The following is a 26,665-nucleotide window of genomic DNA, read 5'->3' as shown; positions in this document are numbered from 1 at the left end:
GCAGTTTTAGGCTTACAACAAAACTTAGAGAAGAGAGAGATTTCTCATATACTTTCTGCCTCTCCCTTCATCTCCCACCAGAAACGGTACATTTGCTACCAAGGATGAACCTACAATTGACACATCATAATCACGCTAAGTCCCTAGTCTACCTTAGGGTTCACTCTTGGTGTTGCACATTCCATGGGTTTGGAGAAATGTACATCCATCCTTACATGTAGATGTCACTCATGACAAATAGCCACCGAGCATCATGCCCTAAAAATCCTCTTTGCTTCATCTATTCATTCCTCACCTCCCAAGCCCCAGGCCCTGGCAACCACTATTCTATTTTACCGTCTCCATAGTTTTGCCTTTTCCAGTGCCACCTAGCTGGAATCATACTTTTTTATTTTTATTTGCTTTTTAGGGCCGAAACCGCAGCACGTGGAGGTTCTCAGGCTAGGGGTCCAGCTCAGCCTACACCACAGCCACAGCAACATGGGATCCAAGCCTCATCTGCGACCTACACCACAGCTTACGGCAATGCTGGATCCTTAACCCACGGAGCGAGGCCAGGGATCGAACATGCATCCTCATAGTTACCAGTTGGATTCGTTTAAGCTGTGCCACAATGGGAACTCCCGTTGGAATCATACTGAATGTAGCTTCTTCAGCTTGGTGTCTTTTACTTAGCAATACAGGTTCCCTCCTGAATGTCTTTTCATGGCTTGATAGTTCATTTTATTTTACTTTGCTTTTTAAGGCCACACCCGCGGCATATAGAGGTTCCCAGGCTAGGGGTCTAATCGGAGCTGTAGCTGCTGGCCTACACCACAGCCACAGCAACGCCAGATCCGAGCTGGGTCTACGACCTACACCACAGCTCACGGCAACACCAGATCCTTAACCCACTGAGCGAGGCCAGGGATCAAATCCACAACCTCAGGGTTCCTAGTCGGATTCGTTTCTGCTGTGCCCCAACGGGAACTCCCTGATAGTTCATTTTAATGCTGGATAATATTCCATCGAGGAAGCACAAATGAAAATGATTGATCTAACCCTGTACTGGTGATTGGAGGGGGGCATGTGTTGGTAGAAAAAGGTGACAAGGACACTCCTGACACCACTCCTGAGAGTGCAAGTTGGTACTCCATTATTAGGGTAATCTGGCAATTTCTTTTTTTTTTTTTTGTCTTTTTTGTCTTTTTTCCATTTCTTGGGCCGCTTCCACGGCATATGGAGGTTCCCAGCCTAGGGGTCCAATCGGAGCTGCAGCCAGCGGCCTACGCCACAGCCACAGCAACGCGGGGATCCGAGCCGCATCTACAACCTACACCACAGCTCATGGCAATGTCGAATCCTTAACGCACTGAGCAAGACCAGGGATCAAACCCGCAACCTCATGGTTCCTAGTGAGATTCATTAACCACTGAGCCACGATGGGGAACTCCAAGGCAATTTCACATTTAAAACATGAATACTCTGATCCAGCAGCTTTACTTCTAGGAATCTTTATTACAGACACTCAAACCCGGTCATCACCTGGGGGCCTCTCCCATCCCATGAACCTGGATTCCCAGAAGTGAGTCTTTTGTCAAGGAACCTTGATTCCAAGAGGACCAAACCCTGTCTCTCTTGGCCTCCATTCCTCCATTCTGTGCTTAGTTAACCATCCTTTGTTTATTCACACCAGAGGCTTCCTCTTCCAAGAGGTTTGCCTGACTCCCCATGCTAAAGTAGCTCACCCTCAGAGTTCCCCTGTGGCGCAACAGCATTGGCGGCATCCCTGGAGTGCTGGGATGCAGGTTCAATCCCTGGCCCGGCACAGTGGGAACTCCATATGCCTTGGAGCAGCTTAAAAAAAAAAAAAAAAGGATAAAGAAAGCAGGTCCCTCTCTACCTATTCTTGTTTCTTCTTAGAAAACAGTGGATGCGTGGGGTTGCGTGTTTATCTGTAGGACGATTTAGCATCTGTACTCCCCACAAGAGCAAGGGCTGGGACGGGTGCCTCTCATTATGTCCTCAGGGCCTGGCCCTGGCCTGACTCATTGAAACACTGGACTGAGCACTCCCTGTCTTTGTCCTGAAACCTGATCTGGGTTCACCTAGAGGCTTGCTGGGAAACTGATGTGCAGGGTAGCTTGAGCAGGGGCTTGCCCGGAGGGCCCCATGGGCAGGGAGCAACATCTGAGAGCCAGCCGTGCCCATGCTGGGACCTCGGGGGACAGGCGAGAATGGATGACTCATACAGCAATCTGTAACCTGAACAGGGGCAAACACAACTTGTGGGATGCCACTCTCAGGCTGGGCTCTGAGCCCCACCCCGAATGCCTTCCTGGACCCCACTCAGTCGCTGCATCTCCTTGTTCTTAGCCTCTGGTACCAGGAACCTCTTGCTCAACCTTGTTTGCCTGAACATACCACGTTGCTGGAGATGTTGGCACAGGACAGAGAGGGGCACATACCGGGGTAAGGGGCCAGCGGCAGGGTCCCACTGCCCTAGTCAACAGTCTACCGTGTCTTTCATTATTCTGGTCCTTGAGATGTTTGCAGCCAAATGCTGGGATGCTGGTGAGCATTTTGTAACGCATCAAATATGGAATCAGGAATTGCCACTGTGGTGCAGTAGGTTAAGGCCCTGACTGCACCAGCTGTGGTCTCCAAGGCATGGGTTCCATCCCCAACCCAGTGCAGTGGGTTAAGGACCTAGCATTGCCACAGTGGCAACTTGGATTCAATTCCTGACCTGGAAATTTCCATATGCTGGGGGTGCAACCATCGAAAAAAAATTTAAAGTATCAAATCACTATATTGTGCACCTGGAATTAAATAGTATTGTAGGTTAATTATATAATTTAAAGTATGATAGGAGTTCCCATCGTGGCACAGCAGAAACGAATCTGACTAGGAACCATGAGGTGGCAGGTTCAATCCCTGGCCTCGATCAGTGGGTTAAGGATCCGGCATTGTCGTGAGCTGTGGTGTAGGACGCAGACGCAGCTCGGATCCCGAGTTGCTGTGGCTCTGGCGTAGGCCAGCGGTTACAGCTCCAATTAGACCCCTAGCCTGGGAACCTCCATATGCCGCGGGTGTGGCCCTAAAAAGACAAAAATAAAAAATAAAAAAATAAGGTATGATAATATTTTGGAGAATAAGGGGGAGAGAGGAAGGTATTAAATCTTCATCTTATAACATTTATAAATTTAAAATACACTTTTTTTTTTTTTTTTTTACTTTTTAGGGCAGCACCCGAGGCATATGGAAGTTTCCAGGCCAGGGATCTAATTGGAGCCTATGCCACAGCCACAGCAATGGCAGATCTGAGCCATGTCTGTGACCCACACCACAGCTCGTGGCAATGCTGGATCCTTAACCCACTGAGTGAGGCCAGGGATTGAACCCGCATCCTCAAGGATACTAGTCAGGTTCATTTCTGCTGAGCCACAATGGGAACTCCACGTTAAGAATTTCTTGATATAACTGGAAACAAACAAAATGACAGGACAGATCTCTGTCACCCGGAGCCTCACATCTCTGAGCAATGACCTGGCTTTCCAAGCCTGATATGGAATATTCTGCTGCATCCCCAGTTTGGTCTACTTGTTAGAGCCATAAGCACTGAAGTCGAACATGCATCCCAGCCCGTGTATACGTGTGTGTGTGTATATATACACACACTTTTTTTTTTTTTTTTGGCTGCATCCACGGTGTATGGAAATTCCCAGGCCAGGGATCAAACCTATGCCATAGATGTAACCAGAGCCATTGTGGTGACAATGCCAGATCATTAACTGGCTGAGCCACAAGGGAACACCTCTCAGCCCATATATTAAGCTATGCAACCCTAACCTTCCTAGGCTAAAGTCTCCATTAATAAACTTGTGGGTTTTTTTTTTTTTTTGTCTTTCTTTAGGGCTGTACTCGCAGCATATGGAGGTTCCCAGGCTAGTGGTGGAATTGGAGCTGTAGCTGCCAGCCCACACCAATGCCAGATCTGAGCCACGTCTGCGACCTACACCACAGCTCACAGCAATGCCAGATCCTTAACCCACTGAGGGTGGCCAGAGATCAAACCTGCATCCTCGTGGATCCTAGTTGGGTTCGTTAACTGCTGAGCCACGAGAGGGAACTCCCTAAACATTTTTTGAGCACTTACTGGCTCTCATTTCCTAAACTCAGGATGAGCCCCCTACACATCCAGATCCCCTCATCTTCTTTAAAAGCCAACATCCTCTCCCTGCCCGCCCCACGCACATGGCATGGGGAAGTTCCCAGGCTAGCGATCGAACCTGCGCCAAAGCAGTAACCAAGCCACAGCAGTGACAATGCTAGATTCTTAACCTGCTGAGCTCCCAGAGAACTCCCACCATCCCAGTCAGACTTTTTGCCAGAGCCAGGTGCTGTGATTCAGAGCAAAGGAATCACACTTTGCTCTCCTCCAGGGCCTGGCACGTAAGGACCACAGGAAGACAACCACTCCAGAGCCTTTTTCCTTCCAAGCTCCTGGCCAGCTTTATCTAGTTACATTCACCCCATGACTTGCCCTCCAGACACTGATCTTGCTGCCAACCTCTTGCTCTGCCACACGCTCTGCCTGGCTTGCTGCCCGGGCCTCCCCAGCCCTCTCCTGCCACATTTCCTCCTCACTGCCTCCCTCCAGGCTTATCCAGGAGGCTCCCTAGACGCTGTGGTCTGGACCCAGAGCTCACCACTTCCTGGATCTCACCTCGCAGCGATGGCTGCAACCATGGCTGCTTGCTCATCCGTTGAGCAAATAAAATGGGAAAATGGGACTCTTCTTCATCCAGGTGACAGGTCTCTGCAAACCTGATTTGCTCTCTCGTCCCCACTGCAGCCTCTGAGCAAATGTCCCTCTTCCCTTCATCTTCCTCATTGTGTAACGAGACCCGTCACTTTTGCATTTTGCTTTCAAACTTTACAGGCTGTAAACTCTAATCTGTATCGTACAGGTTAGTATGTTTATTTCTGTGGGGAGGATCTTTTCTGTCAGGACAAATCAAAGGGTCGCCTTACTTAGGCAGGTGATGAGGGCATGTGGGCTGCTCGGAGACGGGGCAGAGAGAGGCTAAGGGGAGATCACAAGACAGAAGCACCCTGTCTGATTTCTTGCTGAAGATACAGGTGAATATAAAAGCCTTGGCTTTGGTGCCGTATGATGCCAAAGGTGGGGCGGGACAGAGACTAGGGTACCCGGAGGGGGTGATGTACCAACTTCAGGCAGAGCTCACCACAGTGCCCCCTGAACGCCCAGACAGGGCTGGGTCAACCTCAGCGGCGTGGTGAGGCATCCCAAGGGAGAATAAAGGGGAAACAAAGTGCTGGAGGAGGAGCCAAGTCATCTGAACCTATTCCCTGTGCCCAGAGGAAGTGGGGGCGCAAGGCTGCTTTCCATGAAGTGTGTGTCTGATGGGAACCCAGCTCCTAAAAAGTAAAATCAAGAAAGAAACATAGTTTGGGGGCTCAGTTCCCCTACTACGGGGTAGGGGTGGGAGAGGACTCCCAAACTCCCGGCCCCTCCAGTGGCAGCCTGTGCCCCCGCGTACCACGGCTCCCACCCCCCCATGCCTGAGTCTCCCGGTCCTGGCGACCCCCAGCCACAGCTGGGGACCTCCGCTACGGCCCGGGGTGCTTGGCGGTGGATGATGCCCAGCTGAAGCTGCTTGGGCCCAGCGGCAGCACCAGGTCCAGGGAGAGGTCGCGCTGCTCTTCCTCGGAGAACACGGGCCTGTAGCCCAGCAGCTGCAGCGCGCCGGCGCACAGCTCTTGCACGCGGCGGATCTTGGCGAAGGGCAGCGCGTGGCGCCAGGCCTGCGAGACATTGAGCGCGTTCCTGGACGTGGTCTTGAACGCCTCGCGGCGCGCGCCGGGCCCGACCCCATGTGTGATATTGTGGATCCAGGCCTCGAGCTGCGGTGTGAGGCTCAGTCCCGTGAAGGCGTAGAGAGCACGGATCTCGGGCAGCGGAGCCCGCGCCAGGTCCTCGAAGCGCACAAGGCGGTAGCGTCCTTGCAGGGAGGGCGGCGGCTTGTGCTTGGCGGCCTCAGCGATGCGCACGTGGCTGCGGCACACCTCACGCACCACCCGCAGGTCCGGGTCGGCCTCCACCCACTTGCCGTTGGTACCCAGCACGATGCCGTTGTCGCGCGCCAGCGCCTTGGCCGTCTGCTCCCGCGAGCGCAGCACTGCCCGCGGGTCGCGCACCAGATGTACGATGCGCAGGTTGAGGGCCGGGTCGCTAAGCAGCGGGTAGAGCACCTGCAAATTGAAAAAGCGCACCTCCTTGAGCACCACGTGGCTGTAGGACCGGCAGGCCTCCTGGGCCAGGCCGAAGGGCCGCCGCGCGCACAGCGGCTTGCACACCGCCTCGCTGCTGATGGCGCCGCGCGGGAAGGCGCTGCAAGCCGGCGGCGAGCAGAGCGCGCGGCTTTCCGCCCACTGGAAGAGGTCCGACAGGTTGCGCCGCCAGGGCAGGTAGGCGTCGAACACGTCCATGTCGCAGAGGAAGACGGAGCGCACCAGGTCGCGCACCGCCATGTGCAGCGCCGCCGCGCTGCCCTGTGACAACGCGGACCACACGTGCCACGCGGGTTCCATCAGGTAGAAGACATCGGGGTGCTGGCTGAAGAGCTGGCCCACGAAGGACGAGCCTGAGCGCCAGGAGGACAGCACCAGCACATGCACCCGCTCCTCGCCTCCCGCCTGAGATGGCAGCCTGGGCCGTGAGACCAGGAAGAGCAGGAGGCCAGTCTGCGCCAGCAGGAGCGCGGTCACCGCCGTGCTGGAGATGCGCCGCAGCCACATGCCGCCGGCCAGGGACCTGCGAGAGGCAGAGTGCAGCTGTCAGGAACCGCGGCCCGCTTGCCCATCCCACAGCCCAACTCCTGACTGGTGCTGCCAGCGAGCAGCCCCAGGACTCGTCCATCCCACCTGAGAGGGCTTCCCAAGGCCAGAACCTTCTCATCTGGGCGCTTTGGCAGGAATGGGGCGTTAAGACGTTAGCCATGATCTAGTCTTTGCAGAGCAAGAGGACCTTTGCACAATACTATGGACAATGCATGCTTTTTTCTTTTTCTCTCTCTCTCTCCCCATCAACCCCCCTCCCCATCTAGAGAGGGAAATATATTTCAAGCAGAATTCCTGGAGTTCCCTTCGTGGCTCAGTGGTTAACGAATCCGACTAGGAACCATGAGGTTTCGGGTTCGATCCCTGGCCTTGCTCAGTGGGTTAAGGATCGATCCGGTGTTGCCGTGAGCTGTGGTGTAGGTCGCAGATGCGGCTCAGATCCCGCGTTGCTGTGGCGTAGGCCGGCAGCTACAGCTCTGATTTGACTCCTAGCCTGGGAACCTCCATGTGCGGCGGGTGCCGCCCTAGAAAAGACAAAAAAAAAAAAAGAATTCCTGCTTTTCACTTAAAAATTCCTTTTAGGGGAACAATTTTAGGTTGTGTAGCTAAATTTTTTTCTCCTTTTTTTATTATTATTATTATTTTTTTTAGAGCCACGCCCACAACATTTGGAAGCTCCCAGGCTAGGGGTAAAATCAGAGCTGCAGCTGCTAGCCTATACCACAGCCACAGCTACAAGGACTCCAAGTCCTGTGTGCAGCTCACCCCAGTGGGGGATCCTTAACCCACTGAGCTGGGCCAGAGACCCAACCGAGTTCTCATGGGTACTAGTCAGGTTCCTTGGCGCTGAGAGGCAATGGGGACATCTTAATTTGACTTTTTAAACAAATAGATACAACTTTTTGCTACTAAAAATAAACCACTAGGAGTTCCCATCGTGGCGCAGTGGTTAACAAATCCGACTAGGAACCATGAGGTTGCGGGTTCAGTCCCTGCCCTTGCTCAGTGGGTTAACGATCCCGCGTTGCTGTGGCTCTGGCGTAGGCCGGTGGCTACAGCTCCGATTCAACCCCTAGCCTGGGAACCTCCATATGCTGCGGGAGCGGCCCAAGAAATAGCAACAACAACAACAACAAAAAGACAAAAAGACAAAAAAAATAAAAAATAAAAAATAAACCACTAAATAGAGGACATCAACTCTAGCTCTCACCCATGGGGAGTGAGGAGCTGCAGGCTACGTGAATTCCAGGGGTGGATACCCTTCTGGATTCACCAGGGTTTGCAGAAGAAACCAGCTAGGGGAGAGGTAGGATGGAGCCAGAGAAGGGGAGAGATGAGGGCAGAGTCAGACCCCTTTCCAATACTGAGGTTACTCACTGCTGTCCAGGCCTGCTGGCAGACACGCACACCTCAATCACAAACCCATAGAGATGCTCGGAGGTTTTTCAGAGCCTGAGAAAGCAGGAGGGAGGCTGGGTCAGAGCCCCACAGGGGGAGATGGCCCTGGACCCAGACGGATGGAAAGCTCCCCACGGGTGGAGCAAAGCTGCCCTGCCCTTGGCTGGAGCTGGGTCAGGACCACCAAGCTGGATACATTTTTCCACAGCAGAAGGAAAGGACAGTCTCTCCTGCAGGGTTTGAGTCCCTCTGATGCCACTCAGGAGCTGTGAGACCTGGGGCAAATGACCTGACTTCTCAAAGACACAATGTCCTCTTTCTGCTACACACACATGGGAGGAAAGGGCCATACACACCCCAGTTACTGCACACGCCCCAGGTTACCAGTCTTGTTGTAGCATTCAGCTGTGTCTGCAGAGGAGGTATCATGGGAAGTCACCCAGGTAAGACCCCTGAGATCACCCATGCTAGGAATCCCAGCATCTCCCAGGCCCCCTGTAGCCCCCAACCAACTCTGAGTCCTTTAGTGATCTTAAGAATGTCCCACATGGGAGTTCCCATTGCGGCTCTGTGGGTTAAGGATCTGACTAGTATCCATGAGGATGTGGGTTCGATCCCTAGCCTCGCTCAGTGGGTTAAGGATCTGGTGTTGCTGCAAGTTACAGATAGGGCTCGGATCCCGAGTTGCTGTGGCTGTGGTATAGGCCAGCAGGTGCAGCTCTGATTTGAGCCTTGGCCTGGGAACTTCCATACACTGCAGATGCGGTAGTAAAAAGAAATAAAAAATAAATTAAAAAACACTGTCCCACGTGGAGTTCCCTGATGGCTCAGTGGCTTAAGGATCTGGTGCTGTCACTTCTGTGTCTGGGGTTGCTGTTACAGCATGGGTTTGATCCCTGGCCCAGGAACTTCCACAGAGTGTCCCGCTGCTCCTGCAGTGATCTCAAGGACGCGCTGCTTTGGAGAGGAAGAGCCTGGAAGTCGCCTCCTTCCTTTCAAAGCATTGCTCCCCACCAAGCCACCTTCTCTGTCCCTGTCACCGGTGAGGGCAGCCAGTGTCTCAGCTGTGAGCAGAGCCTATCTCTGCTCCCTCCCCTTCTCAGGAGGTGGCAGGAGTGGGTGAGGGATGCCCAGAAATGCCTCCTAGATCCCACGCCCACATCTGGATCACCTGGCAGACAAAGACAGCACCCAACCATCTGCTCTGCACGCGTCACCTCCTCTCCTTCCTCTCCGCTCCCCTAGGATGTGCTTCCCCTGAGAAAAGGGTACAGCAGAGGGAGGAAGATAACGCTAACTCTATTTGCTGACATAAATTACCTCAAGCGCTGGATGATTTTTTTTCTTTCTTTTTAGGGCTGCCCCCACGCCATGTGGAAGTTCTCAGGTGAGGGACTGAATGGGAGCTGCAGCTGCCAGCCTACACCACGGCGAAAGCAACACGGGATCCAAGCTGCATCTGTGACCTACACTGCAGCTTGTGGCTTAAAGGCCAGGAATAGAACCGGCATCCTCACAGAGACAATGTCCAGCCCTTAACCTTCTGAACCACAGAGGGAACTCCAAGTGCTGGATGATTTAACTCAACAGCCCCTGGGCATGATTATCTCAGTTTTTTAGACCAAGGAACCAGACCAGCAGGAAATCTGGGCCCACCCAGGACTTATTTCTAAGTTCCTAGCCCTTTCTGATTGCAGGCGGCTGGCCTCTCCCACCCCTGGGAGATCCCTGCAAAACACAGGACCCTGATGCTTGGGCCCAAACGCAGCTGCCCTGGCCAGCCGTGCCCTTCCCTGGATAAGGACAGTTTTTTGACCTGAGACCAAGGTGCTTGTTACCTGCACTCGAGGGATGCCAGGGGTTTCTTAAGTGACCCACACAATACAAGAACTGTTATCGGATCCTCTGACTGGAACTCGAGAACTAGGAAGGGGATTAAAACATCTTCGCCACCGGGGGTGTCCAGAGAAGGCCAGGTCCCAGCTGGGAGTTTTCTGAGAAGGCAGCATAGGTCCAGCAAGCCCACCAAGTGCCCCGGGGTTCAACTTAGGAGGGACACGTCAGGCAGGCACTGGGACGTGTCCTCTGTCTTCCTGATGGAATTCCACTCTCCCAGATCCCTAAGGAGGTAGAAATGACCCCTGTCTGTTTTAGCTGAGGAAGTGGAGCTCGGAGACATGCACATGCAGCTGCTAAGGGCCAGAGCCTCAGCGGGATGCACTGGCGCGGTCCCACTCCTAAGCCTTTGCCCAGTGAGGTCCCCCATCCTGAAAGCATGATGGGCCTCCCGTAGGAATTCTTTCCTTTTTAGTTTTGGGTGGGTATATATTAATGATTTGTCTAATTTTTGGAAAGGGGGATAAAATCGTTTGAGGTGGCCCCAAATCCCAAAGGCACAGGTAAGGGCATTGTGGGCTCATGTTTTGTTTTTGTTTTTGCTTTTGCTTTTTAGGTCCACATCTGTGGCACATGGAGGTTCTCAGGCTAGGGGTCTAATTGGAGCTACAGCTGCTGGTCCACACCACAGCCACAGCAATGTGGGATCCGAGCCATGTCTGCGACCTACACCACAGCTCATGGCAATGCCGGATCCTTAACCCACTGAGCGAGGCCAGGGATTGAACTTGCATCCTCATGGATCCTAGTTGGCTTCGTTAACCACTGAGCCACGAAGGGAACTCCTGTGGGCTCAAGTTTTATTTGTAAAAGTCGGAAAAGGGGACCATCTTCCTACAGACACAGCCTCACGTGAGAGAAGTGACATCCTCTGTCCCCTGTGCCTCCCCCAGGTCCACCTCCAAGGTGGGGAGCCCTGCCTCTGATTTCCACCAAGTCTTTGAAAGTGATGATTAAAATAATCATATATTTCAAGGGAGATGGGTTGGAGCAAAGTGCACGAGGCCAGAGAAGTAGTAGAAAACTCCCCCTGAGCAAGGCCAGGGATCAAACCCACAACCTCATGGTTCCTAGTCGGATTCGTTAACCACTGCACCACGATGGGAACTCTTCTCCCTCCTATTCTGATAACCAGGACCACCTTACAGAATTGTCTTTCTCAAGTCACTGAAGATTTTTTGTCATAAAGTGTTTTTTGTTGTTGTTGTTTTGGTTTTTTTGGCTGCACCCACAGCATGCAGAAGTTTTCCTGGGCCAAAGATAGAACCTGCACCACAGCAGTGCCAACCCCAGATCCTTACCGAGCTAGGCTACCAAGGAACTCCCATAAAATCGCTTAAAAACTTCCTTTTGTTGGAGTTCCCATGGTGGCGCAGCGGAAATGAATCTGACTAGGAACGGTGAGTATTCGGGTTCGATCCCTGGCCTCGCTTAGTGGGTTAAGGATTCAGCGTTGCCATGAGCTGTGGCGGAGGTCGCAGATGCGGCTTGATTCTGGCGTTGCTGTGGCTGTGGTGTAGGCCAGCAGCTGTAGCTCCAGTTCAACACCTAGCCTGGGAACTTCCATATGCCATGAGAGTGGCCCTAAAAAAAACAAAAAGAAAAAACTTCCTTTTGTCAAAATAATACACACAGCTTGAAGAAGCAGAGGGTATCCCTGAAAGTTTATGCAACAGGGACCACATTCATCTCCCCAGGAAGAGAGTGAAAGAGCTGGAAAAAGAGCTTGAACTGTGACCCATATGAGCATATTACCTATTTTAAAATAACTAAGTTAAAATAATTCTAGGAGTGCCCGTTGTAGCTCAGTGGTAACAAACCTCACTAGCATCCACGAGGAAGTAGGTTCGATCCCTGTCCTTGCTCAGTGGGTTAAGGATCCGGTGTTGCCATGAGCTGCAGTGCAGATCGCAGACGTAGCTCGGATCTGGCGTTGCTGTGGTTGAGGTGTAGGCCAGCAGCTGCAGCTCCACTTTGACCCCAAGCCGGGGAACCTCCGTATGCCACAGGTGCAGCCCTAAAAATTAAAAAAATTTAAAAAGAAAGCAAGAGGAGGTCCGGCGTCCAGGGACTCCATCATAATAGAGCTGACAATCTAGTTGGGGATATTAAAGACCCACCCATGAGATGGTCAAGGAACCCAGATGTCTGAGTGGCAGAGACATCAAGTACCACTAGTACCACAAGAAGGCCATGTGAGTCCTGGAATGTACATTTCCCCCCTAGATTCTGGAAAAATCTCCCACCTTGCTCCCTCTAATCCACACCACCCAGAGCCGCCGGAGCTGCCTTCAGCGCACATGTGATCATGCCATTCTCCCACTGAGCAACCCTCAGCTTCCCAGCCTCTGTTCCCATCATTCCCAGACAGCGTTCCATACTTCAGATAATCTGGAATCATCCTGTTCCTCAAGCAAGCCTCATACTCTCCTATCCCTCCCTCCACTGGCACCGCAGAGATGCCACAAAAACGGATTCAAGACCTACATGTAAGACCAGACACTCAACAACTCCCGGAGGAAAACACAGGCAGAACACACTTTTGACATCAATATGTTTGGGGATCCATCTCCTAGAGAAATGAAAACCACAGCACAGGGTTTCGAAATGAACTCAAAAGCTTTTGCACAGCAAAGGAAACCATCAACAACCTACAGAATGGGATAAAATATTTGCAAACAATGCAACTGACAAGGGATTAAGTTCCAAAATATACACTCATCCAGCTCAATATAAAAACAAATAAAAAGGAGTTCCCGTCGTGGGGCAACGGAAATGAATCCGACTAGGAACCATGAGGTTTCGGGTTCCATCCCTGGCCTTGCTCAGTGGGTTGAGGACCTGGCATTGCTGTGAGCTGTGGCGTAGGTCGCAGATGCAGCTCAGATCTGGCGTTGCTGTGGCTCCAATTCGACCCCTAGCCTGGGCAACTCCATATGCCCCAGGCACGGCTCTAGAAAAAGACAAAAATAAATAAATAAATAAAAATAAAAACAAACACACAGGAATTCTCTAGTGGCCTAGTAGTTAAGCACTTGTACGGTCACTAATGTGGCTCTGATTCCCCTGCTGTGGGTGCGACCAAACCCAAATTAATAAACAAATAAACTAATGAACTAATAAAAAAAAATGGGCATGGAACACCTGTCATGGCTCAGTAGGTTAAGAACCTGACGAGAATCCAAGAGGATCTGGGTTCGATCCCTGGCCTTGCTCAGTGGGTTAAAGGACCCGGTGGTGATATGAGCTGTGGTGTAGGCTGCAGATGTGGCTCAGACTGGCGTTGCTGAGGCTATGGCTATGGTGTAGGCTGGCAACTGCAGCTCTGATTCGACCTCTAGCCCACGAAATTCCATATACCACAGGTGCAGCCCCAAAAAGAAGGAAAACAAATGAGCAGAAGATCTAAATAGGCATTTCTCCAAAGAAGACATACAGATGGCCAACAGGCACGTGAAAAGATGCTCAGCGTTGCTAAGTAGAGAAATGCAAATCCAAACTACAATAAGGTACCACCTCACACCAGTCAGAATGTCCATCATCAAAAAATGTACAAATAATAAATACTGGAGAGGGTGTAGAGAAAAGGGAACCCTTTTACACTCTTGGTGGAAATCTCACTTGGTGCAACCAGTATGGAGAACAGTCTGTAGGTTCCTTAAAAAGCAAAAATAGAGGAGTTCCCTGGTAGCCTAAAAGATGAGGCTGTGAGCTGTGGCGTAGGTCGAACACACAGCTGAGATCTTGTGTTGCTGTGGCTGCGGCGGAGGCCAGCAGCTGCAGTTCCAATTCAACCCTGGCCTGGGAACTTCCATATGCCACAGCTGCAGCCCTAAACAGGCAAATAAAAAAAAAAAAAGAGCTTATTTACAAACAGAAATAGACTCACAGACAGAGAAAAAAACCTCAACGGTTACCAAAAGGGAAAGGAGGAGCGGGATAAATTAGGAATTTGAGATTAAAGATACACACTTCTATATACAGAATAGATAAACAACAAGGACTGTACAGCACAGGGAACTATATTCAATATCCTGTAATATCCTATAACCAAAAAGAATCTGAACAAGAACACACAGAAGTTCCCTTAAAGCACAGTGGATTAAGGATCTGGCATTGTCGCAGCAACGGTGCAACCATAGGCTGCAACGGTGGTGCAGGTTCAAGTGGGTGCGGCCCCCCCCAAAAGAATTTATGTATATATACATATATGTGTATGTGTGTGTGTGTATGTACATATATCTCTCACTTTGCTGTATACATGAAACACTGTAAATCAACCACAATAAATTAAAAAATTAAAAAGTAGGAGTTCCCGTTGTGGCGCAGTGGTTAGCAAATCTGACTAGGAACCATGAGGTTGTGGGTTGGACTCCTGGCCTCACCCAGTGGGTTAAGGATCTGGCATTGCCGTGGGCTGTGGTGTACGTAGCAGATGTGGCTCGGATCCCGTGTTGCGGTAACTCTGGTGTAGGTCAGCCGCTACAACTCCAATTTGACCCCTAGCCTGGGAACCTCCATATGCTGCAGGTGCAGCCCAAGACAAGACAAAAAAAAAATTAAAAAGTATATAGGACCTTAAATAAAGTACATAGATACTAGAAATTCTATAAATGACCTGAAATTTTATCTAAAATTCTTTAGTGCATGTACCTGTACTTCTTTATTCTGTAAACATTTATTACATTAATATTATGGGCAAAGCATGAAAGTAAACCCAGGACATGTGGCCACGGCCCTCAGTTTAATTTCTAGCTGCAAAGGTTGCTATGAAACAAGTGATCCTTTAACCACACTCATAATAAGTGGAATGAGGTGAAGGACAGTGCTCTGGGGGCACAGAGCTAAGTTCAAGTAGGGAAAACTTTCCTTAGCTTTTTGGGGAGTTCCCGCTGTGGCTCAGTGGAAATGAATCCGACTAGGAACCAGGAGGATGCAGGTTTGATCCCCAGCCTCGCTCAGTGGGTTAAGGATCCAGTGTTGCCATGAGCTGTGGTGTAGGTCGCAGATGCAGCTCAGATCTGGCATTGCTGTGGCTCTGGCGTAAGCTGGCAGCTGTAGCTCCAATTAAACCCCTAGCCTAGGAACCTCCATATGCCACAGTACCGCCCTCAAAAGCAAAAAAAGTGCTTTTTCAAATGAACCTTTCCACAGAAAAGAAACTCATGGACTTGGAAAACAGACTTGTTGTTGCCAAGGGGGAGGGGGACGGAGTGGGATGGACCGAGAATTTGGGGTTAATATTAAGAGGCAAACTACTGCATTTGGAGTGGATAAGCAAAGAGATCCTGCTGTATAGCCCTGGGAACTCTATCTAGTCACTTATGATGGAGCATAATGAAAATGTATACATAGATGTGTGACAGGGTCAGCTTGCTGTACAGTAGAAAACTGACAGAACACTGTCAACCAGCTATAACGGAAAAAATAAAAATCATTACTAAAAACTGGTATCTGATGGATGAATAGGGATGAGTAGGAGAAGGGCCATGTGAGAGAAGAGCTGGGGAGTCAGCCAGTCAGACAAAGCCTTCTCTAAAGGCTCTGAGAAGGAGCATTTCACGGTCAAGGGTCTACGGAAGACCCAGCAGGCTGGAGATAAGAATGTCTCAAGAAAACACACCGAACCCAGCTCCATTCATTGCAGGTTTTCCGCTAAAGGAAGCAAAACCTAAGAGTTCCCATCATGGCTCAGTGGTTAATGAATCCAAGCAGGAACCATGAGGTTGCGGGTTCGATCGCTGGCCTTGCTCAGTGGGTTAAGGGTCCAGCATTGCCATGAGCTGTGGTGTAGGTCGCAGATGTGACTCGGATCCTGAGTTACTGTGGCTCTGGCGTAGGCTGGTGGCTGCAGCTCCAATTTGACCCCTAGCCTGGGAACCTCATATGCCGAGGAAGCGGCCCAAGAAATGGCAAAAAGACCAAAAAAAAAAAAAAAAGAAAAAGAAAAGGAAAAGAAAGCAAAACCTAGTAATCTGTGCTTTCCTGGGCCTCACAGCAGACCCTGCTGACAAGATCATAACCCAGGATTTTCAACTCCTAGGCTGTGTGTACTTGCCCTGTCATATACAATCTACCCAGAACTGCTCCTCAAATTTCCCCGCACCTCTTTACTTGCCTCACCCTCATTCAACTCAGAACATCACTGGTGTAAAAGTGTAATTGGAGAAATAGTCCCTGCCTCAAGAAATGTGAAACAGACATGGTTCGGGACAAAGTAAGTGAAGAGAGAAATGAAGCATGCCGTTTCTGTAAATACGGTAATTTGCAGGGAAGCAAAGGCACCAAGAGTGAAGGTTCTGTCCAGCTTTCTATAATAATGACCAACAGCCTAGCCAGCTCGCAATTAACAAGATAAAGCAGCGAGAAGAGAAATGCTAAATCAATTTTATCAAAAGGCCTGGTGGGACCTGGTTCTGTATCTAAGATCAGCAAGAGTGGAGGGCTGGGTCCTGTGTATTCAGGCCACTAAGTCACCTTGCCTACTGGCACATGGGATGACATCGAACTGGTCCTGCGGTTGCAGGAGGTTAGCACAGCTTTTTATTTTATTTATTTATTTTGCTTTCTAGGGCAACACCTACGGCATATGGAGGTTCCCAGGCAAGGGGTCAAATCAGAGGTACAACTGCTAGCTATGCCACAGCCACAGGAACTTGGATCTGGGACACATCTTCAACCTACACCACGGCTCATGGCAACACTGGATCCTTGACCCTCTGAACGAGGCCAGGGATCGAACCCATGTCCTCATGGATACTAGTCATATTTGTTATCGCTGGGCCACAATGGGAATTCCAGTGCAGATTGTTTTTCTTGTCATTTTTACGGCTGCACAGTGGCACATGGAGGTTCCCAGGCTAGGGGGTCGTATCAGAGCTACAGCTGCTGGCCTACACCACAGCTCATGGTAATGCCAGATCCTTAACCCCCTGAGTGAGGCCAGGGATCCTCATGGATGCTACACAGATTCATTTCCACTGAGCCACGACGAGAATTCCTCCAGTGCAGATTTTTAATGCCTGTCATTTCAGAAACAGTTGCTCATAGTTGTGTAGTCACAAACGCAGTACCCACTTTCAAAGAGTGGGATTCATTTAAAAAAAAAAAAATCCAGCTATTTAAGCCTTAAGCCACATTTCAGGAAGTAGAGATTGTAAAGTAATCTCTCTCTCTCTCTTTTTTTTTTTTTTGGTCTTGCCTGTGGCATGAGGAAGTTCCCTAGACCAGGGATCAAACCTGCACCACAGCAGCAACTCAAGCCGTTCCAGTGACAACACTGGATCCTTAACCTGTTGCTCCACAAGACAATTTCCATAACCTCTTTTTCCCTAACAAGACACCTCTGGAGTTCCCGCTGTGGCACAGTGGGATCAGCAGCGTTTTGGGACTGCTGGAACACAGGTTTGATCCCTGGTGCAGCACAGTGGGTTAAAGGTTTGGCATTGCCGCCACTGTGGATTAGGCTGAAACTGTGGCTCGGATCTGATCCCTGGCCCATGAACTCCTTATGATAAGGAGGGTGCAAAAAAAAAAGAAAGAAAGAAAAGAAAAAAAGAAAGAGAGAAAGAAAGAAAGGCACCCTAGGAGTTCCCCGGTAGTCTAGCTATTAAGGATCCAGCATTCTCAATGCTGTGTCCTGTGGCTTGGGTTCAATCCCTGGCCTGGGGACTTCTGAATGCTGTGGGTGAGGCCAAAAAACAAACAAACAAACAAAAAACAACCTAATATTAAAATTACAGAATTGCTTTAAAAAAAGTTAATTCTAGGAGTTCCTGTTGTGGAGCAGCGGAAAAGAATCCAACTAGTATCCTTGAGGATGCAGGTTCCATCCCTGGCCTCAATTCGTGGGTTAATGATCCAGGGTTGCTGTGAGCTGTGGCGTAGGTTGCAGATGGGGCTCGGATCCCGTGTTGCTGTGGCTGTGGCCGGCAGCTGTTGCTCTGATTGGACCCCTAGTCTGGGAACTTCCATTTGCTGTGGGTACGGCCCAAAAAAGCAAAAAACAAACAAAAGTTAATTTCCTGGCTGAATAAGACAGTAAGTGCCATGTCAGAGATTGTCCCAAAGACTGAGCAGATGATATTAATAAATACTTGCAGAACTGCTGTCAGGTACTCTGTGATCCAAATCCACAAGGAGTAGTTCCCGTCGTGGCTCTGTGGTTAACGAATCCGACTAGGAACCATGAGGCTGCAGGTTCGATCCCTGGCCTTGCTCAGTGGGTTAAGGATCCGGCGTTGCCGTGAGCTGTGGTGTAGGTCGCAGATGCGGCTCGGATCCCGAGTTGCTGTCGTCTAGCATAGGCCAGCAGCAAAAGCTCTGATTCGACCCCTAGCCTGGGAACCTCCACGTGCCGCAGGAGCGGCCCTAGAAAAGGCAAAAAGATAAAAAAAACCCTAAAAAAACAAAAAACACAAAAGGAGTAGTTCCCCACTGGCCCCAAAGTCCTTTCTGCTGAGCCTCCTTTTTTTTTTTTTTTTTTTGCTTTTTGCTTTTTAGGGCCACACCTGCAGCATATGGAAGTTCCCAGGCCAGGGGTCAAATTGGGGCTATTGCTGCTGGCACCAGCCACAGCCACATGGGATCTGAGCCGTGTCTGCGACCTACACCACAGCTCATGGCAATGCCCAATCCTTAATCCACTGAGCGAGGCCAGGGATGGAACCTGCATCCTCATGGATACCAGGCAGCTTGTAACCCATTGAGCCACAACGGGAACTCTTTCTGCTGAGCCTCTTGATGTCACCATCGCTTCTAAACATCTGGGACTTGTTCCTGGCCTGTGAGACACAGGAAGGGGCTGTTCCACCTGCTGTACAGATGGGAAAACCAAGCCACAGGCCAGGGGCTGGTTCACCATAGTAGAGGAGGCCAGAGATCCAGCTGTCTTGTACCCCGCTCTGTGTGCCCTTAACCAGCCTCTCCCTGGCACAGAACCTAAGTGAGGGAAAGGTAACACTAGGTTCAGATCCCTGGCTCAGATTTCTCTCGGTTTGGCAACAGCTGGAGGCCATCCCTGTTCAGGAATCCCAAAGGTTAAAGAAAAGATTCTGGATGAGGAACCCATGGACTCTAGGCATCAAGGGCCACCCCTTGGAGGCAAACCAGCTGTAATGGAGCCCAGGGCATCTTTGGAGAGAAGGCTCACAAGAAGGGCAAGAAAGAGGAGGAAAGTCGAGCAGGGAAACGAGAAAAGCAAAACAGGAGACAAAGGGAAAGCAGCAAGGGAGGGGAGGAGGAGGAGGAAGATGAGTGTCTGGTGGGGTAGGACACATAAACGCCAGTAAATGCCACCTGCTGCGGGCTTCCTGGATGCCAAGCCTTTTCTACCCGCCTTCTGATTATTCAATGAGAACTAACTTGTGACAACCCTGAGAACTGGGGCTGACGCTCATCCCTATTTCATTTTTTCTTTTTGGCTGCACCTGTGGCACACAGATATTCCCCAGCTGCTGCAGTGCGACAAGCTGCTGTGACCCAACCTGCTGCAGCGACAAAACCAGATCCTTAACCCGTTGAGCCACCATAGGGATTCCTGCTTATCCTGATTTTACATACAAGAAAATGAGTTTTAGAAAGACTGGCGAGAGTTCCCGTTGTGGCTCAGCGGAAATGAACCTGACTAGCATCCATGAGGACCCAGATTCGATCCCTGGCCTTGCTCAGTGGGTTAAGGATCCGGCATTGCCGTGAGATGCAGCTCGGATCCTGCGTTGCTGGTGGCTGTGGTGTAGGCCGGCAGCTATAGCTCCAATTCGACCCCTAGCCTGGGAACCTCCATATGCAGCGGGTGCGGCCCTAAAAAAAAAAAAAGACAATTAAAAAAAAAAAGAAAAAGAAAGACTTGCGAATTTGCCTAAAAGACCCAGTTGAGTCAGAATTTGAAAGCTAGCTGTCTAACTTTAGAGCACTGAACTATGTAAAGTCAAGCGGAAAAAAACACAAGTAACAAAACATACACTTTTGGAGTTCTCGTCGTGGCTCAGTGGAAATGAATCTGACTGGCATCCAAGAGGACACAGAGCAGGTTTGATCCCGGGCTTCGCTAAGTGGGTTAAGGATCTGGAGTTGCTGTGAGCTGTGGTGTAGGCCAGCAGCTACAGCTCCGATTCGACCCCTAGCCTGGGAACTTCCATATGCCTTGGGTTCGGCCTTTTCTGAAAAGACAAAAGAACAAAAAATGCTTTTGTTAAAAATACATAAATATCAATGGACATCCACAGATGGGAGAAAATATCTGCAAATCATATATACAGTAAGGGACCTATACTCTTTTTTTTTTTTTTCCTCATTTCTAGGGCCGCTCCCGCAGCATATGGAGGTTCCCAGGCTAGAGGTTTAATTGGAGCTGTAGCCGCCGGCCTACACCGGAGCCATAGCAACTCGGGATCTGAGCCGCAACTACAACGTACACCACAGGTCTCAGCAACGCCGGATCCTTAACCCACTGAGCAAGGCCAGGGATCAAACCCGCAACCTTGTGGTTCCTAGTCGGATTTGTTAACCACTGAGCCACGACGGGAAGTCCGGGACCTGTACTCTTACAACTCAACAACACAGTAAAAGAGAGGGAGTTCCCTGGTGATCGAGTGGTTAGGGCTTGGCACTTTCATTGCCGTGGCCCAGGGTTTGATCCCTGGTCTGGGAACTAACATCCCACATCAAGCAGATGCACACCAAAAGCAAAAACAAACAAACAATGAAAGAAACAACTAGATTTTAAAATGAGCAAAAGGAGTTCCCAATGTGGTGCAACAGGATCAGGCAGCATCTCTGGAACCCTGGGACACAGGTTCGATCTCTGGCTTGGCAGAGTGGGTTAAGGATCCAGTGTTGCCACAGCTGCGGTGTGGATCAAAACTATGGCTTAGATCTGATCCCTGGCCTGGGAATTCCATGCGCCGTGGGATGGCCAAAAAAGAAAAAAATAAAATAAGCCAAAGATTTGCCATGTGCAGCAACATGGATTCAACTAGAGATTATCATACTAAATAAGTCAGAAAGAGGATAAATACCATATGATGTCACTTAAATGTGGAATCCAAAATATGGCACAAATGTTATCTATGAAATATTTTGTTTCTAGCTACAAAACAGAAACAGATTCACAGACATAGAGAACTGACTTGTGGTTGCTGGGGACGGGGCAGGGGGCGGAGGATAGACTGGGAGTTTGGGGTTAGCGGAAGCAAACTATTATATTTAGAATGGATAAGCAATGAGGTCCTTTGGTATAGCACAGGGAACCATATCCAATCTCCTGGGATAGACCATAATGGAAAATAAAATATATATAAAAAAGAATGTGTATATATATGTATGCCTGAGTCACTCTGCTGTACAGCAGAAAATGCCACAACACTGTAAATCAACTAAATTTTAAACATTGTTTAAATAAAATAAGCTAAAGATTTAAGTGGGTATGTCTCTGGAGAAGATGGATGCATGGTCCGTAAGTGCATGAAAAGATGCTTGACGTTTTTAAATATTAGGGAAAGGCAAATCACAATTAGAATGAGATAACATGTCCCATCCACCAGGTTTGCTATCAGCAAAAAGACAGATAATAGCAAGGGTTGGTGAGAATGTGGTGAAACTGGGACCCTTATAATTTGTTGGTGGGAATGTAAAATGGTGCAGTTGCTGCGTAAAACAAGGTCGTCCTCCAAATAAATACAGAGTTTCCATGTGATCCAGCCTTTTCACTCCAAAATACCATAAAGACAAAAAGAACTGAAAATACATGTCCACCCAAAAACGTGTTCATGAACCTTCACAGCAACATTTCACAGCAAAGAGCTCAAAAGGAGAACCATCTCAAATGTCCATCAAGTAATGAATGGATAAACAAAATAGGGAATACCCATATAACTTAATATTATCTGGCAATATTATCTGACACGGGCTACAACATGGATGAACCTTGAGGTGATACATGCATGAGGCTGAATCTACTGTACCCTTGTGAACTTGCTGAAACTTTAGAAGACTGAACTTTAAAGTATGTGAATTATTGCTCAGTAAAGCTGTATTTTTTAAAAAACACATGAACATGTATGGAAAGAAATTCAGAAGGATCCATGCTGAGTGCCGGTACTTATCCTTCTATGGTCAGACTGTAAGCAATTTTTTTTTTCTTGCTAGTGCTTTGTTGCATTTTCCAGCTGGTCTACAATAGATTTTTTTTTTTCCTTTGGCTTTTTAGGGCTGTACCTGCAGCATATCCCAGGCTAGAGTTAGAATCGAACCAGGTCTGAGCCGTGACTGTGAACTATATACCACAGCTCAAGGCAACACCAGATCCTTAACCCACTGATCGAGGCCAGGGATCAAACCCGAGTCCTCCTGCATAGTAGCCGGGTTTGTTGAGCCACAACAGGAACTCCTTAAAATAGACTTCTATTACTTGGCAGTCATAAGGTATCAGTTCTCTTTCATCCCTTAAAGGAGGCATGGGTGGAGTTTGCCTGCTTCAGCTTTCATTGCAGGGAGAGGGGTGCCTGCAAGCCATCTCCCCACTGGCCTGAGGGTGGCCAGAGGAGAGAGGCATGGGATGGAGAAGGCTGGGGCAGGAGGCAAGCCTGGCCCTAAGCCCTGGCCTCAGTTTCGATTCTCTGCAGGTCCTGATGAGCAGCTGCATGGCCTCATCCAGAGGCAGGGCGGTGAGTTGCGCAGCCCAGATGCTGCTGGAGGAAAGAGATCTGCCTGCAAGAATCTATTGGGAAATGAAATCAAATTAGTCTGGGAAAGGAGCCTCAGGTCTCCTTGGCTCAGAGCCACTTCAGGGGCATTTCAGAGCAGATAAGCAGATATCAACACATAAACGCTTTTCCCTGGCTCTGAGCTTTGGCATCCTCAAAGCGTATTTTACATAGCCCTTAACTGGGTCTCAATCACAGCACCTGACAGCTGAAGGGTCCTAAAGTTTGGGGCTCCCACCTCCTCTCTGCAGTAACACACGCAGGGAATCGGGGTAGACAGTACATGTTTTGCACATTCCTCTGTGTTCCTCCAGGTGTGGACTGAGCCTTCTAACACAGGGATAATCTGGAATGTTCTCTGCTTTATTTCTTTAACCTTTTTTTTTTTTTTTCCTTTGGGGGGTCTTTTCTAGGGCTGCACCTGAGGCACATGGAGGTTCCCAGGCTAGGGGTCCAATTGGAGCTGTAGCTGCCGGCCTACAACAGAGCCACAGCAACACCAGATCTAAGCTGCGTCTGCGACCTACACCACAGCTCACAGCAATGCCAGATCCTTCACCCACTGAGCGGGGCCAGGGATTGATCCTGCAACCTCATTGTTCCTAGTCAGATTCGTTAACCACTGAGCCATGATGGGAACTCCTTTTTAACTTATTTTGATCCCTCTTCTTCTTTCTTTCTTCTTTAAATGGTCTTATCCTCAGCATATGTAAATTCCCAGGCCGGGGACTGAGTCTGAGCTGCAGCTGCAACCTACACCTTTAATGCACTGGGCCAGGCTGGGAATCGAACTGCATCTCGGCAGCAACCTAAGCCACTGCAGTCAGGTTCTTAACCCATTGTGCTATGGCAGGAACTGCAATTCATTCATTTTTTAAAAGTCAGTCATACTTTGCTTTTTTTTTTTTTTTTTGGCCATGCTTGAGGAGGTTCTCAGGCCAGAGATTGAACCCGAGCCACAGCAGTGACAATGCCAGATTCTTAACCCACTTCTTACCAGGCAACTCCAAAAGGCAGTCATTCTTAGAAGTCAGTGATGGAAAAGGAAAAAAGGAACTGTTTTGAAAACATCTCAGAAAACCTAACAGCCAAAGACAACGACGTGTGGACCTTGTTTGGTTCTGATGTGAACCAGCCAAGGGCAGGAAGTTATCCATGAGGTACTTTTGAAAGAAATGTTAGTATGAACTGAGTATTAGGTGACATTGAGAAATCACTCTTAGTGCTGTTATTACTAGCCCGAGTGCTCTCATTTCTGCATTCCGGTACCTAACTCTCCTTACTAGACTAGAAGCAGGAGCCCATCTCTTGCATTAGACGGAGCAGGAGCACAGTGGCTGAGAGTGTGAACTCCATTTGGTCATTTACTGTGTGGTCTTGAGGAAGTTACTTAGTTCCTCTGTGCCTTTTTTTTTTTTTAATATATAAATGGGGGAAATAATATAAGCTAACGCATGGGCTTGCTTTGACGAGTAAATGAGTTAATATATAGAAAACATTCAGAACAATGCGGGCACAGAGTACCCTTCGGAGTATTTGTTCAGGAATCTTCCAAATCTTGGGTCCCAACTATATTCTAAGAATCCATGAGAAAGCCTTTGCATGAGGAAAATGCGAAGATGTGGCCAGGTTGCAGGGATCCTAGCACCTGCAAGTGGCAAGCCTAGGCAGGGGCAGAAGAGACACAACAGACAGTGAATAATGGCTAGAAGCCTGGCTTCTGAAGCTGGATTGGGTGAAAATCTTGCTCTACAATCAGTAGGGTGTGTGACTTTGAGCAAGTCACTGCTAACCTCTCCGTGCCTCACTTGACTAGTGTAAATGAGGCTTTAACAGCGCCTACACACTAAGCGCAACAGGACCCGTAAGGCTCACTGAGCAGCACGTTATTCTCATTAGCGCTGGTACCTGGCTCACTCCCTCATGCTTCACATCAGCCAAGTCCTTTCTGCTCTTGAGGCCTCCGTTTTCCCATCCTCGTGCCTCCGGGACAAGAGGGAAGAGAAAAGAGAGTTAGCTGGGGACCTACAGCTGAAGCCAAGAGAGGTCTCTATTGCTGCTCAAGGTCCAGCAGCCAGAAGCAGGGGCCTCAAATTCAGCTGGATCTGGTTCTCAACTGGCTCACCGAGCTGCTTTTCCCCCAGAGGTCGGAGGAGAAAGCCCTTAGAGAGGGCTTTCGAGATGAAGGGCATACCGTTTGAAACTCAAGTTGCAAGAGACAAGGTATCCTCAGCAGAGACATCGTGCGCTGCTGAGGCCCCAGGAAGACACTTTCGAACCAGCGCTTGAGAAGGTAATGTCTTTTTCACGTTCTGATAAAACCACCTCCACCACCATCACCTCGGCTCCTCCCCGCACACCTCCCCGCTGCCTTATCACTGTCTCCTCGGATGTGCCACCGCCCGGGCCCAAGCCGCCCAGGGTGTGGTCGTCCCGCGCGGAGAGGACGAGCCAACGTACCCCAGGCGAGGCGTCCCTGCCCGACGGGCGCGGCGGGAAGCTCACGTCTCTGTTCCCAGTCCTAGCAAAGACTCCTGGACGTCGTCTCTTCCAAGTTCCACTCCACAGCCTCTCTGTCTCCCCGTCGGAAGAATCCGCAGGGGCTGATTTGTTCTGCAAGGTCCCAAAGCTGTGAAGGGGCACCCAGGGACACCGGGGACAGGCAAGGGGCACGGCCCTGGGAAGCGGATACCAAGATGTTGGAGGCACCTGGAGACCCAAGGCGCAGGGAATCTGGAAACAGAGCAGGAATCCCCTAAAAAAAAGAGAGAGAGAGAGAAGTGTGGTAAGAACGGGAAATTGGGGGAGTCTTTCTGGGGCAAGGACGAGAAACAGACGCCGCCCCTCCTGCCCCGGAACCCTACGGGGCCGGGCCCCGCGCCCCACGCCCCACGCTACCTGTGCGGCCGCCCGCGGGGCTGCTCAGGCGCTGCCGGCCGGAGCGAGCGCGCACAATGAGGCGCTTTGAGACGTGGCTGCGGTCCCGGAGCAGGCGGGAGGGAGCCGGGGAGGGAGGGAAGGAAGGAAAGAGCCGGTTGGCCCCCGGCTGCAGATACCCAGCCCACCCCCGGCCGAGGGGCCACGCCTCGGGGGAGGGGCGGCCGTCCAGGGGCGGGCCCCGCGGAAGGCGCGCGGCAGCTGGCCGGGGGCTGCCCGAGGCGCACGGTTTGGCTACGGCTGTGAAAGGGTGCTCGCGGTCACCCCTCATCCCAATAATTGGCCAAAAAACAAAAACAAAAACAAAAACCCAAACAAACTTGTCCGTCCCTCCAATCCCCAGAAAGGAGAGGCCCCTGGGAACACAAAAGGCCCTTGTGAAGGAAAGCGAATCTTAATTTTGCTCCTCCTCTCTCTCGGTGGCATCCTCGCGGCCAAATGACCTGGAATCCAAACTGCTTCCCGAGCCCCCAGCCTCAACCCTAAGCCAAGTCCCAGGCACCTTGATGCCAGGAGAGTCTGAGCTGGGAGGGCCCAGGACACCAGGTGGCCCTCAGGAAGTAGGCCTGCAGCTGGCTGTCTCCCTCCTCCTGGCCCCTCTCTGCCCTCATCTCCACCCAGAGGCTCAGGCCTGATGGCAGGTCCGGATAAATACAGGTTTTGTTTCAATAAATAAAGATGTTATTTCCTCCTACAGATAACAGAGCAGAGTTCAAGCATCTGAAAAAGACAGCATCCTGACCTCTCATAATCCATGGTGGGATTTAAAAAAGAAGCCTCTGCTGCTGCGAGTATAAATTAGTGCATTCTTTCCATGATGCGGTTTGGCAAGATGAATTAACATCCTTAAGAATGGTCATAAGCTTTTTGAATTGGAAATTTCT

General features: G+C 50.1%; 1 protein-coding gene across 2 annotated transcripts; it reads right to left on the bottom strand.

Annotated features, from left to right (window-relative positions):
• Positions 1–4,942: 4,942 nt before the first annotated feature.
• CHST6 (carbohydrate sulfotransferase 6) lies at positions 4,943–25,879 on the bottom strand. Of its 2 annotated transcripts, XM_047792755.1 has the most exons (4): positions 25,743–25,879; positions 25,305–25,599; positions 8,224–8,298; positions 4,943–6,820 (listed from the first exon to the last, which is right to left on the bottom strand). In XM_047792755.1, exon 4 carries the CDS (start codon positions 6,802–6,804, stop codon positions 5,617–5,619), a length of 1,188 nt encoding a protein of 395 aa, XP_047648711.1. In that variant the 5' UTR covers positions 6,805–6,820; positions 8,224–8,298; positions 25,305–25,599; positions 25,743–25,879; the 3' UTR covers positions 4,943–5,616. The 2 variants fall into 2 exon arrangements, with proteins under 2 accessions (XP_047648711.1, XP_047648710.1); XM_047792754.1 differs by lacking the exon at positions 8,224–8,298.
• Between the last annotated feature and the right edge of the window lie 786 nt (positions 25,880–26,665).

This window comes from Phacochoerus africanus, chromosome 8 (genome assembly GCF_016906955.1).
Source record: "Phacochoerus africanus isolate WHEZ1 chromosome 8, ROS_Pafr_v1, whole genome shotgun sequence".
In the NCBI taxonomy this organism is placed as follows: Eukaryota; Metazoa; Chordata; class Mammalia; order Artiodactyla; family Suidae; genus Phacochoerus; species Phacochoerus africanus.
Note: the sequence above shows the minus strand (reverse complement) of the source record. Positions and strands in the feature narration are given on the sequence as shown.